The sequence below is a fragment of the Chrysemys picta genome, chromosome 11, assembly GCF_011386835.1.
Source record: "Chrysemys picta bellii isolate R12L10 chromosome 11, ASM1138683v2, whole genome shotgun sequence".
NCBI classification, from domain to species: domain Eukaryota; kingdom Metazoa; phylum Chordata; order Testudines; family Emydidae; genus Chrysemys; species Chrysemys picta.
In genome coordinates this window covers 12,628,877-12,642,733 of record NC_088801.1, presented here as the reverse complement: position 1 = coordinate 12,642,733, position 13,857 = coordinate 12,628,877, and the positions used below count along the sequence as shown (strand labels likewise).

General features: G+C 45.3%; 1 protein-coding gene across 2 annotated transcripts in view; it reads right to left on the bottom strand.

Annotated features, from left to right (window-relative positions):
• KALRN (kalirin RhoGEF kinase) overlaps nt 1–13,857 on the bottom strand; it is a 721,955-nt gene that overhangs the window by 20,262 nt on the left and 687,836 nt on the right. For both annotated transcript variants that reach the window (XM_065561521.1, XM_065561522.1), the window contains 2 exons: nt 2,019–2,046; nt 715–886 (listed from right to left, as the gene is read on the bottom strand). In XM_065561521.1, the coding sequence (XP_065417593.1) occupies nt 715–886; nt 2,019–2,046 (200 nt within the window). The remainder of the gene's footprint in view (nt 1–714; nt 887–2,018; nt 2,047–13,857) is intronic.

The following is a 13,857-nucleotide window of genomic DNA, read 5'->3' as shown; positions in this document are numbered from 1 at the left end:
AATTAGAGTAAGGGCAGCCATGAAAACCTGATGGTCTCCAGGGGCTCTCTTGACCTGGCAGCACGTTTCGATGAACGAGCACAGTACCTTCTTTTGGATTTCTTATTTTTCATTTTCACCCGACTCTGCATTCCCAGGTTACATCTGGACCAGAACCAGAAGTGCTGAAAATCTTTTGAGAGCTTGTTCCCCTGAGATTTCCACTTTAATTGTGTCCTCCCAAGTGGTTCAGATAAGCTGTAGATGAGCATCTGAACTGCACTCAAACTCCAGAGCCAGCAAGGTTTGCCCAAAGCTGATTGCAAAGCTCTCTGGAAAATATCTTTTTCCCTCCCCACGCGGGGCTTTTGGGGCATCCAGCATCATGATGGCCTGTCTTTCTGCCCAAGCGCCGTCAGCTAGGACTTCCCCTAGAGACCGTCAATGCTCTTCTTGGAACAGCTGGAGGAGGTCCCTAGAGAGCCACACAAGACACTGCCTCGTCCCAGAGGCAAAGCATATTCCCAGGTTGGGGAGCTGCAGACTTCACCCGAGTCCCAAACTTTGATCCCCTATAGCTGGCATACATAATGTGCTGCTACTGCAGCATGCCAGGCTGGCCTAGATAATCATATCTTTAACGTCTTGCAGTCTGACTGGTGCAGTCACCTCATTTGATGGGAAGAAAACTACCAACAAGCCTGAATCCTTTGGGAGTCCAATGCATGAACTTACCAGGATGAAACGGTATAAGTGGCTGTGCTGTTCTCATTGTCGAGAATATTTTGATCCGGTCCCTTCCAGGTTATGTTGGGCTTTGGCCGTCCACAGACTTTGCACTGAAGCATCACTGTGTCACCAAGCAAACAGGTGATATCCACTAATGGCACAAGGAACTCTGGAGCCACTGGAGCAAAGAAACAAACACACACACACACACACACACACAAATCCTTTTAGCCAAGCAGAAGAAATGTGCCCCCATCCAGACCTGATATTTGAATACAGGTGTTTCATCCTACCAATCACAGTGGGTTTTTATACAGGGATCATGTGCCTGAATGATGCCTTTAAAACCTTTGTACCGAGTGCTAAGGATACAGGAGGCTGGAAGGAAAATTGCTGAAACTGCAACTTCACTAAGAGACAGACTGTGATGGCTCTTGTACGGCCATGCTGGGGTAGAAGCCCTGCAAAAAGCCCAACGTGCAGGGGCCTCCCACACGAGCAGTTCCTTTGCTCTGGAAAGCGCAGAGACTGCTCGCTTCTTTTCTCCACCCAGGCAGCAAGTCACTGGAAAGTGGGTGAGGAGGAAGTGGGCTGTGTCCCCTGCTGAATAGCGCTGGCACACTGGGGGAGATGGTGTAACACCAACAGGCCCCGCTCGTCGGCGGGCGGGATCGAATCTGGGACCTCTGGAGCTCAGTGCATGAGTCTCTACTGCATGAGGCTAAGGCTGTAGAGCAGACTCATTTTCTCTCTCTCTTTAAGTGGTTTTGGTGCCACTAGATGGGACAGAACACCACACCCAGGAGGAGTGTGGGTTACAATGGCATTCGTACCATCATAATAGATGGAGCAGAGCGAGCTGCTGCTCCTTCCGGTTCACACTGAGCACACGGGAAAGACGGCGCTGGCCTGAGGCACAATCGCCTGGTGCTCTTCCTGGCCAATGCAGCTCTCGCCTGCCTCTTTGGCAGGGCTGTACCACCACCCTTAAGATGCTAACGCTCAGGCACTGGCCATGTCACTTGACTCTTTTGTTTTGAAAACGGCATTTGGGGGAAGTGCGGGTCTGGTGATTTCAGCACCGCATGGATCCTTTGGTTGTTGGCGAGAGGCACTAGGGCCAGAAGGACTCCTCCTCACGCTGATTACCCTGGAATCTAGCCAAGATTACTCAGGCAGCGTGCCAGTGCGGGACCTGCCCTAGTGCGAGTCACTATGATCAAACCCTGTGAAGTTCTGTTTCACGTGGGTTGATCCTGGTAGCTGGTGTGGCAGGAAAACATTGCAGTGCGCAGCTGTCTTTCACTCACCTTCTTGGATGAAATTTGGGTTCATTATCTGAAAAAATAGGAGAAATAGAAACATTTCATTTTTTTGGACAATAAAGCAGCGGCACCTCTCTTCTGCAGGTAAAGTGAAGAAATGGACATGAAATTCAGAGAGAGAGAGAGAGAGAGAGCCTGATCAGAAAGCACGAGAGGAATCTCTAACAACCAACATCCCAGCAAGCATCTATAAGTGAGTTCTAAATGGCTAGTGCATAGTTAAAAAGGCAAATTAAAGTACCAGTTCTTAAAAATTTGATAAAGCATACCCCTTTTCAGTGTTAATTGCAGCACAGGCAACAAGCAATAATCTGACTCTCTGAAGGCTGTAGACTATAGTTTCTGTCTATTTTTATCACATACGTGGTGATGATGCTCATGCTATTAATTCCTTTCTTTCTGCAACCACGTGATATATTGTTCCACCATGTGATCAATTGCATAGCCATGTGATCAAATGCTTTTATCATGTACCTTTGACTATCTCACCTGCACTCTGCCCACTAACCCATCTCTGTTGAGACACCTTTTAACCTCTGAAACGCTTCAGTAAAAAGGGTGGGGGGAAAACATGTCACAAAAATACTTCTTTGCCCTCACTCTCTATTACAATAGTTCAAGCCCCAAGGCTGACAGATTCCAGTCCAATGACAGCATTAAGGTCTAATATCTCGTGGCCTGTCATGGCTATAAAATCTTGCCTTATCTCACTGGATCTCTGGGAATCTCTACTTTCTAAATTATTTGCACCTAGTCATGCCATTTGTGAGCTCTTTTGTATAATGATGGAATGCAGTCAAAATTAGAAATGATTTATCATTCAAGGACCCACACGTGGGAATTGAGGCAACTTGACCTTACATTTTAAAGGTGGAGGGATACAAAATCAATACCAATACATGTTTACAATGCTACATCTAACACAACGTCTCTCTATAGTTTGGCATAAACAAAATACATGATGGTGAAGAGTGGTAAGAAGATTTTATTGGCACTTGTTTAGGGTAGGTTCATTAACTCTCTGTTGCTTCGTGAGCCACATTCAGGCCTATAAAACACTGTACCAGCACCATGTACACACCAATATCCTGTTTCTCTACTTAAACATCTTTACATGCATTTATCTAGGTGCCAGTGTGGGAGATATCAGTGCATTGAAGGTCTGATGCAAAGCGTAGTGATGCTGATGGAGTCTATCCATTGCTATCCTGGGACCATTCAGGCCTCAAGAACAGAAGCAGTAATGTTTAAAGGTAACTGTTTAAAAGCGAAGAGATTAATTCAACATTTTTTGGCTTACAAATAGCACAGAATGAGAAAAGTGCTAGAACATGCATATAGCACTGGAAGGTTTCAACCTTTGGGCTAAATTCTGCTGCTAATGCTTATCCATGCACGCCAGCAAACCTTCAGGTTGCAGCAGAGACACATGGGAGAAGTTGGTTGTGTGCCTGTGCCTCCTCCAGAAGGTGTAAAAGACAGCACTCGTCAGGCCCCCTTCAATTTTCACCATGGAAAGGTGTAACTGCAAGTGGTAAGAGGGAAATGGAGATGGCCTCCAGGTACATATACACCCACTCCTGCAGCTGACCAGAGCATGCTCTTATACGTCAGAGCTCTTCATGCATTATCTTCTTTTCTTAGCAAAAGGAGAATGCAGGAGGGGACCATGCTCAGGCCCGGCCTCAGGCAAAATAGGGACACATACCGACACAAGTTTTGCTGCATATATATTTCCATTTGGGATGTGGGTTACCTGACTTCCTAGCATTGGCCAGAATTTGGTCTTTCATGGTAGATCTGATAGAAATCCAAGATGTATCATAGTGGAGGAGATCATTGATCCATACAGGCCAGTACTGTACATGTAGTATTCATGAAATGGTCAGTAATTGACACTTGGGAACAAAGCCCCCAATACATTTCCTAATAATGCACCTAACCAACTAGAATTCTGTACATAGGGGACATCTTCTTGACACCCTGACATTCTGGGAATAATGGAGATCCCATCTTTTTGTTCTTGGAAGCTTATAAAGAATTAAACCATTTTCTTCATCCAAGAAGTCTTTTAGGATTGTTTTTCCAAACCTAGTATTGACTTTAATGTGAAAGAATCTGTGTAAATAATAATGGATCTCAAATATATTCTGCATAAAAATTATTAATCTCCCGAAGATATTGGAGAACTTTGTCATCCCTTCTGACAGTAATGACCATTAGTGGATGACATGAACACTCTAAACATGTAATTGGAATCAGATGTGGACAGCTGCTCATTTAAATTCAAGTGCTTTGTCTTCACACAGTTAAGAAAGAAATAGACAGAAAAGCGAAGGAAACATTCTGAATGTTCCTGTAGGAAATGTCTGAGGAGCAGTTCCTCTCTGAAAAATAACTATGGCTCCTTTCTCCCTCGACAGATCTGCTGACTTTAGTGACCAGACTATAGAGTTTCTTCCCTCCTGGCCTGGGTGCGGGAGCTAGGATTCTATTCCTTCTTGCATATCATCACCTGCATTGTTAATTGAGGACTAGTCTTCACTACAGCGCTAAATTGATGCCGCTGTGATTGATGCAGTGGCGTTGATTTAGCGGGTCTGGTGAAGACATGATAAGTCGATGGGAGAACACTCTCCCGTTGACTTCAGTACTCCACCTCAAAGAGAGGCGGAAACTACGTCGATGGGAGAGCGTCTCGTGTCAGAGCACGGTGTAGACACTGCTGCAAGTTGATGTAAGTTATGTCAACTTAAGTTACGTAATTTACATAACTTAACTAACGTAACTTACAACGTTAGTGTAGACAAGGCCCGAGTTACATGTGTGCAAACCCACAGATGCATAACATGGCAAAGGGAACCTTTAGTACTGGCAACAATGCATGAGAAAGTATAGAATCCGGCTTGACTTTCTCATCCTAGGTGGAGTTTGTAGGCATTTCAGCTGGGGAGAGGGAGGGGGAAGGAAACCAAGCATCTCTGCTTGTGAACAGAGAAGATTTGATCTGAAAATCACTGAGACAATGGGGCCATTTTAAAAGTAGCTGTTCAGAGCAGAAGCACATCTTAGGACAAGTATTGAAGAATGCCCCTGCAAAGAAGCAATGCCCCTGCAAAGAAGTATTGAAGAATGCCCCTGCAAAGAAGCATTGCTCAATAAGCATGTGCTCAATAACCGCACACCAGGCTGAAGGGAGGCAACCCAGAAGAAAGGATGATTATGCCAGATGATCCCTTTCCACATTACCACCAGCCAGCCATCCTACCACCTGAAGAGCCTGATCCAAAGACCAAAGGAACCAAGATCTTCAGATTTGGCCCTAACTCTGCATTTTAGGTTCTGTACAGGCAGAGACGGGGAAAGTTAGAATGCAGCTAATCATTAGGGGTTTCCTCTCTGGAGTCGTATGTTATGCAGCTAGTTACTGAGTGGATTAATACCGATTCCTGGATCATCATTAATTTACATACATGCTAGTTCATTCTCTCTCACACACATACACACACTCTGTCTCCTGCTCTGACACAGGGGCAGAGGAGGTGAGACCTGCCCTTGTGATTAAGTGCTTCTCTCATTAATAGGAAACGGAAAAGGAATTGGAGTAAGTTTCATGGTAAGACAGTAGGAGCTGGACATTGCAGACACTTACTGATGTTTATGTAAATGAGAAATGAATATCTATCAAATATGCAGGTCTGGGCATTAACTGATTTGCACTAAGGCCCAGCATTCTGGACTTTTTAGCTTAACCAATATACACGACCTCAGAACTGAAGTTAGAATCAATGTGTAAGTGAACTCCATACCCCCCCGCTCCAGAACTTTAAACCTGCACATCCGCCCTGCACTCACCCATTAAAGTGCCTTTTATATTAAAAGGATTTCTGCCTTTATTGGATTGGGGAGCAAGAGAATGAACTGCTGTTAACACGTCACATTGAGTTCCTAGATGTAATAGCAGTATCTATTAATGAAACATTTAAGAGGTCTCAGATATTAAAGCAAGGACTGTAATAAAAATATCTATTAATAAATAATGCTACCTTCTTTAATAACTTGTGAGACATGATGCATTTGCAATAATGGCCTTACAAAGTATTTTATATTTTAGTACCCAGAAAGAAAATTACTATAGGTAGATAATGTTGAATGAGTCTATAGATAAAATTTCTATTGTCTTTCAATAAGACTTAACCTAAGACTGCCTACGTCTCTCTTGAAAAATTGGCCTTTTGAAATTCGTATCCTTTATGTGTAAGTTATTAGATGACTGCAATTTAGAAAAATGTGATATTAGACCAAAAAAGAACACTTTTGCAAATAAATCCTTAATTCAAAGTGTTCCCCATGTGATTCAGCTACTGGTTTCAGTATGTCCGTTAATAAATCATAATATGCTTCGCTCTCTAATGTCTTACAAAAGGAGAGGGAATATCACTATCCTTTTTGTACAAAGCAGGGAAATGGAGGCATAGGAAGGTTAAACTACTTGCTCAGATGCAAAGAATGAGTCCGTGACAAAACCTGATATAGGAAGCTTGTCATGTTTTCCTGAAAGTCTCTGAGACAATGGCTTGCACAAAAGACAGGAGGGCTCTTAAACTGTTTTAATTCACTTCTATAATCCTCCCTAATAGGGTAAATATGGTCTGCTCTATTTTGAGGATTTAAAATTCCCTACCTTTCCATAGACTATACAAACTCCCAACTCCATATACATCCCCACACCTGCCCTTTTAACATTAGCCAGCTTTGGTCTGCTCCAGGGTTTCTGGTTGTAGACTGAACAGGGCCACAAGTTCCTTGAACTTAAGAAGATCCTTCAACGTTGAAGTCATGTGACAAACCTAAAGGAAGTGTTATGGTTTAGGACTCAGTTAATCCCTCCTGGCTTCTTTTAGTCAGCGTATCAGATAATCCATTTATTTCCAGCATGCGCAGAGCGAGATGAGAAACTAGGGCAACTGCCATTCTGAAGTTTGCTCCCTCCGCTGACAACAAGAAGATGATGGCAAAATACAAACTCTAGCATAAAGAGAAGAAAGGGTCTGTGGGAAGTATTTCCCATGAACTCTGCACCCTGATAAGAGTATAATCAGTAATTGAGAGCTGGATTCACACAGGCTGGTGAAATGGCAGTGCACAGCTGGACTAGTCCCACCACGACATTTCACTAACCAAACATGCCCGAAAGCTAAGTTCTGAGCCAAAATGTCCCTGGAGCTGCCATGTTGATGTAGTGCAAATCTATCAGTGTAACAATACAAAGGTATTTATATAGCATCCCTCACACCCATCTATCAGATTGCTGATTAACCAGAATAGAGGATCATCCCCATACATGGAATGACCAACAGGTGCAAGATTCAGGAAGGAAACATCTTTAAGGATTCCCTTGTAGAGGCCCCAGATGCCAACCTATCACAAGGACGAGTATGCCCCAATCCCCATTACCCTTTGGATTTTAGAGGACCTGTTGGAGAAACAAGGCCAGCTACACTGAGACCTGTGCCTCTGTTGCAAGTCCCTGTGCCTGAAAGCATAGTCAGCAACTCCCAGGGTGCTCCTGGGCTCAAGCACCCACAGAAAAACAAACAAACCAGGAGGTGCTCAGCACCCACAGCTGTTGGGCGGGGCCCTGGAGCTGGCTGGCTGCCGATCAGCTGTTTGTTGGCTGGCAGGAGGCACTGCGTGGGAGGAGGAGAAGAGCCAGCACCAGGTGAGCAGGGGGAGGAGGTGGAGAGGAGCAAGCAAAGGGCAGGGGGTGGGGCTGGAGCAGGTGGAGTGAAGGCAGGGCCTCAAGGCAGAGCCAGGGTAAAGTACCCGCCTGGAAAAATAAAAGTCAGCGCCTATGTCTGGCAGCATCTCTCCATGGCTGCCCATGGCCAGGACTGTCCGGGGGGCCAAAAGCTGTGTGTTTGGAAAGGGGGGTGGGGGTTACTTGAGAGATAACACAGCCAGTTGCAGGCTGTTCATTTTCACAGGTTCTCTGTGAATTGAGGGGGAAGATGATGTGCAGACCCCTGCCCAGCCCTACTCTGTGCTGCATGCCCGTGCTGCCATCCCAGTTAGTCTCTAGCCCCTTCCCAGCATGCAGCCCTCCAAGAGCACCCACCCTGGGTTCCCCAAGAGGAGGGGAATGGCAGCGCAAAGACAACTGACCACAGTCCCCTTCTGTGTGAATCTTAGGGAGACTATGTACAGCTCTAGGGGTATAATGCTATCATAAGAACGGCCATAGTGGGTCAGATCTAAGGTCCATCTGTGCCAATATCCTGTCCTCTGACAGTGGCCAATGCCAGGTGCCCAGAGGGAATGAACAGAACAGGTAATCATCAAGTGACCCATCCCCTGTCGCCCATTCCCAGCTTCTGGCAAACAGAAGCTAGGGGCACCAGTCCTGCCCATAGTGGCCAATAGCCATTGATGGACCTATCCTCCATGAACTTATCTAGTTCTTTTTTGAACCCTGTTCTAGTCAATATATATCCCTTTACCTTGTGCGAGAAGGCTGTGAAGGCAGAGGGAAGCCACACACACACACACACACACACACACACTTCTGTCTGTTAGCAGAACAGGCTCATCCCAGGCAGGGCCGGCCTTAGCAAGAGCGGGGCCCGATTCCTGGGGGCGGGGCTTGCCACCAGCAAGCCCCGCCCCCAGGAATCGGGCCCCACTCGGGCTGGGGTCGTGGGGTTTGGGTCCGGGCCGGAGCCGGAGCCATGGGGAAGCAGGGGAGGGGGAGGAATAGGGGGCGGAGCATTCAGGGGAGGGGAGGAGGGGGAAGTGAGCTGGGGGCAGAGTGGACAGCTGCGGGGCCCTCTTAGGCGCGGGGCCCAATTCAGCCGAATCGGCCTAAAGCCGGCCCTGATCCCAAGGGCAAGGCCAGGGAGTTGGGGCTCTAGTCTGAAGATTTATGGAGATGTGGCCAGGAACCCTTCACTGTACATTGCTTCATCTTGGCAAAGCCTTAGGGCTATACTTGCAGGAGTTTAAATGTAAACACGGCCAGTACTAATATCTACTTTACCTGCCACTCCCCTCTGAGGGGAATGGCTGGGGTACCTCAGCTAAGAGACCAACAGCAAAAAAAAGATCTAGTTAGAGTCTATGTAATTTAAGCAGGAAACTAAGCAAAGATGTGAAAATAGGAGTAAGATACTCAGCCAGGTGAATGCCCATAAAGATCCAAGCTGCTTACATTTTAATCTGCATCCTAAATACAGTGTCAGTGGGGCTCCTAAAAATAAGACTGGCAACGTGATATTAAGATGACCAGAGCATTTATCCAACACTCTGTTCTGCTGAGCCTAGCACAGTTTCATAAGTGACAAAGAGAAGCATTAATAGTGGACCTCATATACATAACTAGGCTGAGGGTGGTTTGACACACAAACTATGTAAACTGTATTTACAGATTAGAATGTTATTGAACAGAATTATTAGGGTGGAAGCATCACTTAGCAACGACTGATGGCCAATAAACTGGATTTCTGTTTTGTTTCAATTCAGCCACATAAAGTGGTCATGCATCCATTGCCAAATGCCCGATAAACCAGTGAGCAAAGTAGAAACTGAAATAGCATTCAGGTGGAACAGGAAACTATAAAAATTGATAGAAGGGCAGATTACATTTCCTTATAATTAAACTATGTAGGCGCATGTAGCTAGCAAAGAAAAGTGGCCCCCAAGGGACACAGCAAGCAAAGGAAACAATCTGACAAGAGTTTATTGGCTTCCTGAGATGGTCAGTGAATGGCATGCTAACCTTGATTTTTTTTTTTTAAACTTTCCATAAGACCCGACTGAAACTGATTCAGTGAATATCATGACCTAGTATGGAGAATGCTGCCGCGAGGTCCAACGAGACTAAAGTGTGACAGAAGCTGCACCTGCTGCCATTAGTGAACGATTACATACCCTTACACTTGCTGTCTACACCCTACACTCTGAATCCTCACTGGAATTTTCCAAATTGAACAAGATGAATGAGATGAATATGCAGTCAACTCTTCTCATTTTTCTCCAGGAGCTCTGATAATGAGCACAGGGCCAAAAATGTCAGTGCTTATGCAAGCAAGCATCTTTAGACGATGGGACTGACCAGGTTCACCCTCCGTAACAAACAGGATCAATCCCTTTGGCCACATACTTAACTTTCCAGCAACTGTGTGTCTTTGTGCAACAAATGCTATAGGTGTAGAGAAATAGTAATAATTTAGGGTTTAATGTTAGTCTTTAGCCAAGCATTACAAAAGCCTATGACAGCACCTAATAAGATATTGGACAACAGTTATTCACCTTTTTTGCAACTAAAATCAGGTTAAGGTACAAGGCTGCCTGCCGTATGAATACTTTGCACAGTAGCTGGCATATTTGCAGCAATAAGGCAATCCATTCCCTGCAACGTGCCTTTGAACATCCTGAGATCCTAGCAAGTGCTTATATTTTTTGTCTGCACAAGCCCTGTATGCTTCTTTGTAGTTTGCTGGTGTGAATGAAAGTCAAAATGCCTCATTTCTTTTCCAGAAAGCTCAACAGCTTTCAGGTGGCTTGTCCATTTATTCAAGGATTTGATTCCCCTCCTGAAGAACACTTCATTATGTACTGTGAACTGTAAAGCTCTCCTAGGAGGATAGCTATAGGATTTCATGCAGCACTCACATAACTACTGTGCAGAAGGGTCAAGCAGAAGCTCAAATCCGTACAACCCAACATTCCAGTACTATAGTAATGAACTTTGCCAGTCATCTTTTTCAAACTGATTACAAAGTCAGAATGTAAAAGCCTTCATAATAGGAGTCATTCTTCATTTCAACAGTAGAGGGCAGGTTTTACTCTAGGACAGGCAGGCCAGTGTTTGCAAACTATTCACTGTTCTCTTCCTTGTCCAACAGATTAAAAAGAAAAACAAACACTATAATTTGCAAATGAGGGTTGCAGAATCCAGTGTCAACATGTTTCTTGTTTCTTTATTTTTAATTTAAGAAAAATGTATTCATGATCCTTGGAAAAGCAAAAGATTTAAGTAGGATTCCTTCATAATCATTACTAGCTTTCGGGGGGGGGGGGGGGGGGGAAACAAAAAACAAAAAACAAAAAAATTAATCCACAGCAAAACCAGAACTCCTCTGATCAAAGCAGAGCTAATGTTTCCTTATGACACTTTCAAAAATCTCCCATTATTCCAAAAAGGCCGTCACTTGTTATGAAGAAAAGCACTGACACAGTATTAAAAGATTGAAGACACCATCATAGCAAAACTGGCACGGTCACAGTGAATGTCTGATTTAAAAAAAAAAAAAAAAAAAAAAAGCTGACCTGTAAGATGCTTGGGCAATTGAACCAAGATCCCTAGACATTATCCCCTGGGTAGAGAAGTGCCTGGAAGGGGCTGGACTCATAGGCTCTAACTACTCAAGAAGCCACAGGAAATCTTTGACTTTTTCCTAGGGCATCCATCACTGCATGCAGTATCTACCCAACTTGATGGTCTTATTGCCAGGACCCAACAAAATGTAGCTTTAGATCAGGCCTTCTGACTTGAGGAGGTACATTCGTTTGACAATGGGAAGGAGCATGACAAGGATTTGCTTTGTTAACTTAAATGACACTTTTCAAGGACTCTGTCCATGAAAACTATAAAGACTTGTCAGTCATGTTCTTTCCCCTATTGTTCAAAGCACAAGTGTTGGATGTGAATAGCGACCATATGATTCAAAGGAAACTATCAGTCTCAAGGGGTGTGTGTCTGCCCATTGGTGTGCAATGAACTATAGGCATGCGGACAAAGGGATATATCCCTTTCCTAATGGTAGGTTACATTCTCCCATCACATTGCTAACAGATGAACACGCACAGCTCTTATTTGATGAAACAATAATACCAAGTGTCTACAGTTGTTCCACAATGGGGAACTAGAGGGGAAGAAGCCATCTCAGTTCACCCCAGGCTCATCATTCTTTGTCCATATACCTTGTGCATGTGGATAAACAAAGAGTATACAACATCACAGAATACACTTCCTATTCAAAGTATTGTTAAATGAGCAATGTTAATATTATGGGTAAGGAGTTCTACAGGGTCAGCGTATCACTGTTTAGATCAAAGGGAACAGAATAATGACGCTATAGATATTTAAAGGGTTAATCTCAAACCTTGTGTGCCCTAAATTTGCTCTCATAATACATCTATATTAGTTGCAAAGTCTATGCAAATTTCCCCACTAGCCCACACAAAAGCAAATGCTTCCAACGCTCCAGGTTTTTTTGTTTTTGTTGTTAGTTTTTTAAACTTTGCCTCTGTTAACTTAGACTTGAAAATTGAAAGCCACATAAGATCTGGCTAGCATTGCTAAAGTGGCTGGACAGGTGCTGTGAATGACTCATGATCCTCCTGTGCTGGGAGTTCAAGGCAACAATATTTCAAAATTGCTCAAAAGGATTTTACATATTGCTTTCCAAGTGCCAAGCCTGGCACAGCAATTCTACTAATTCACAATCCTCACAGAAAGGTAGACCACTATCAGCATTTGACAGATGGTGCAGAGAGATGAAGTGACTCACCCAAGGTTATAATAGTAGCCACTGACTCCTTCCCTGCAGTGATATGGATCACGTGTAACCCTAATCAAATGACTGGAGCCACACTAAACCAGAGGCATTTACACCATGAAATAAACAGTGCGGTGGCAGAGGGCCCCCATAGACAGGGCCCCCCCCAAAATGCAGGACAAATCTCACCTGACAACCTGCCCCGGAGTCCCGGCCCGTGGCAAAGCAGGGCTCAGACAGGCAGACTGCCTGCATTCCGTGGCCCCACGCTGCTCCTGGAAGCGGCTGGCTGCTGGCATGTGGGTCCCCGTGCTGCCCCCGCCCGAAGCAGCACACAGAGACCCAGTGCCCCCCCCCACAAGGGGTGTGCAGAGACATACCAGCAGCAGCGCAGCAGGGCTAAGGCGGCTCCCTGCCTGTGCTGCCTCCCTTCCTCCATGCCGCTCCTGTAAGCAAGCAGCATGTCCCTGCGGGGGGGCGGGGGGTGGGGGGGGAAGGTCTCTGCATTGCTCCCACCCTGAGCGCCAACTCCGCAGCTCCCATTGGTCTGGAACTGTGTCCAATGGGAGCTGTGGGGGCGGTGCTTGCACACAACAGTGCGCAGACACCCCCGCCTAGGAGCTGTTACCAGAGGGGCGTGCTGGGTCGCTTTGGGAGCCACATGCCCAGGGTAAGTGCCGTTCCCCTGACCCCTCCCACATGCTAACCCCGTGCCCCAGCCCAGAGCCTGCACTTAGCACCTCAAGTCTCTACCAGAGCCCAACCCCTGCACCCCAACCCCCTGCCCCATTCAAGGTACCTCACTTTATTTTCGTTTACTTCCTATTACTTATAATATAGTAGGAGGAGGAAGAAAAAAAAAAGAATGAAAACTCAGGGGAAATGAGAGAATGTTCTTTTTCTTGGCTGGGTCCCAACAGGGAGGGGGACCAAAAATGAAGCTGCTCGCAGCCCCACTAACTCTAAACCAACCACTGCTATAAAGATCGGCCTCTTACCAGCATTCCTATGTGTAAGATTTTTATTTGAAAGGCCACACACTAGCAGAGCCAGGTTTAGAATTTGTGACTTCCTGATTCCTAACTCTGTGTTCATGCTTCCCGGCCATCTTGTCGTCAGAGAAACTATTTACTTTGCTAACAGTTAGTGAGGCGTACTATAAAAATCTGAACAAAAGCAGAGATGCTAAGGCTAATCTTAGTTATGCAAATACTTTCTGAGGTGTCTAGATCATGTCTCTATGGCCGAGTGAAATCCCCCAGCTT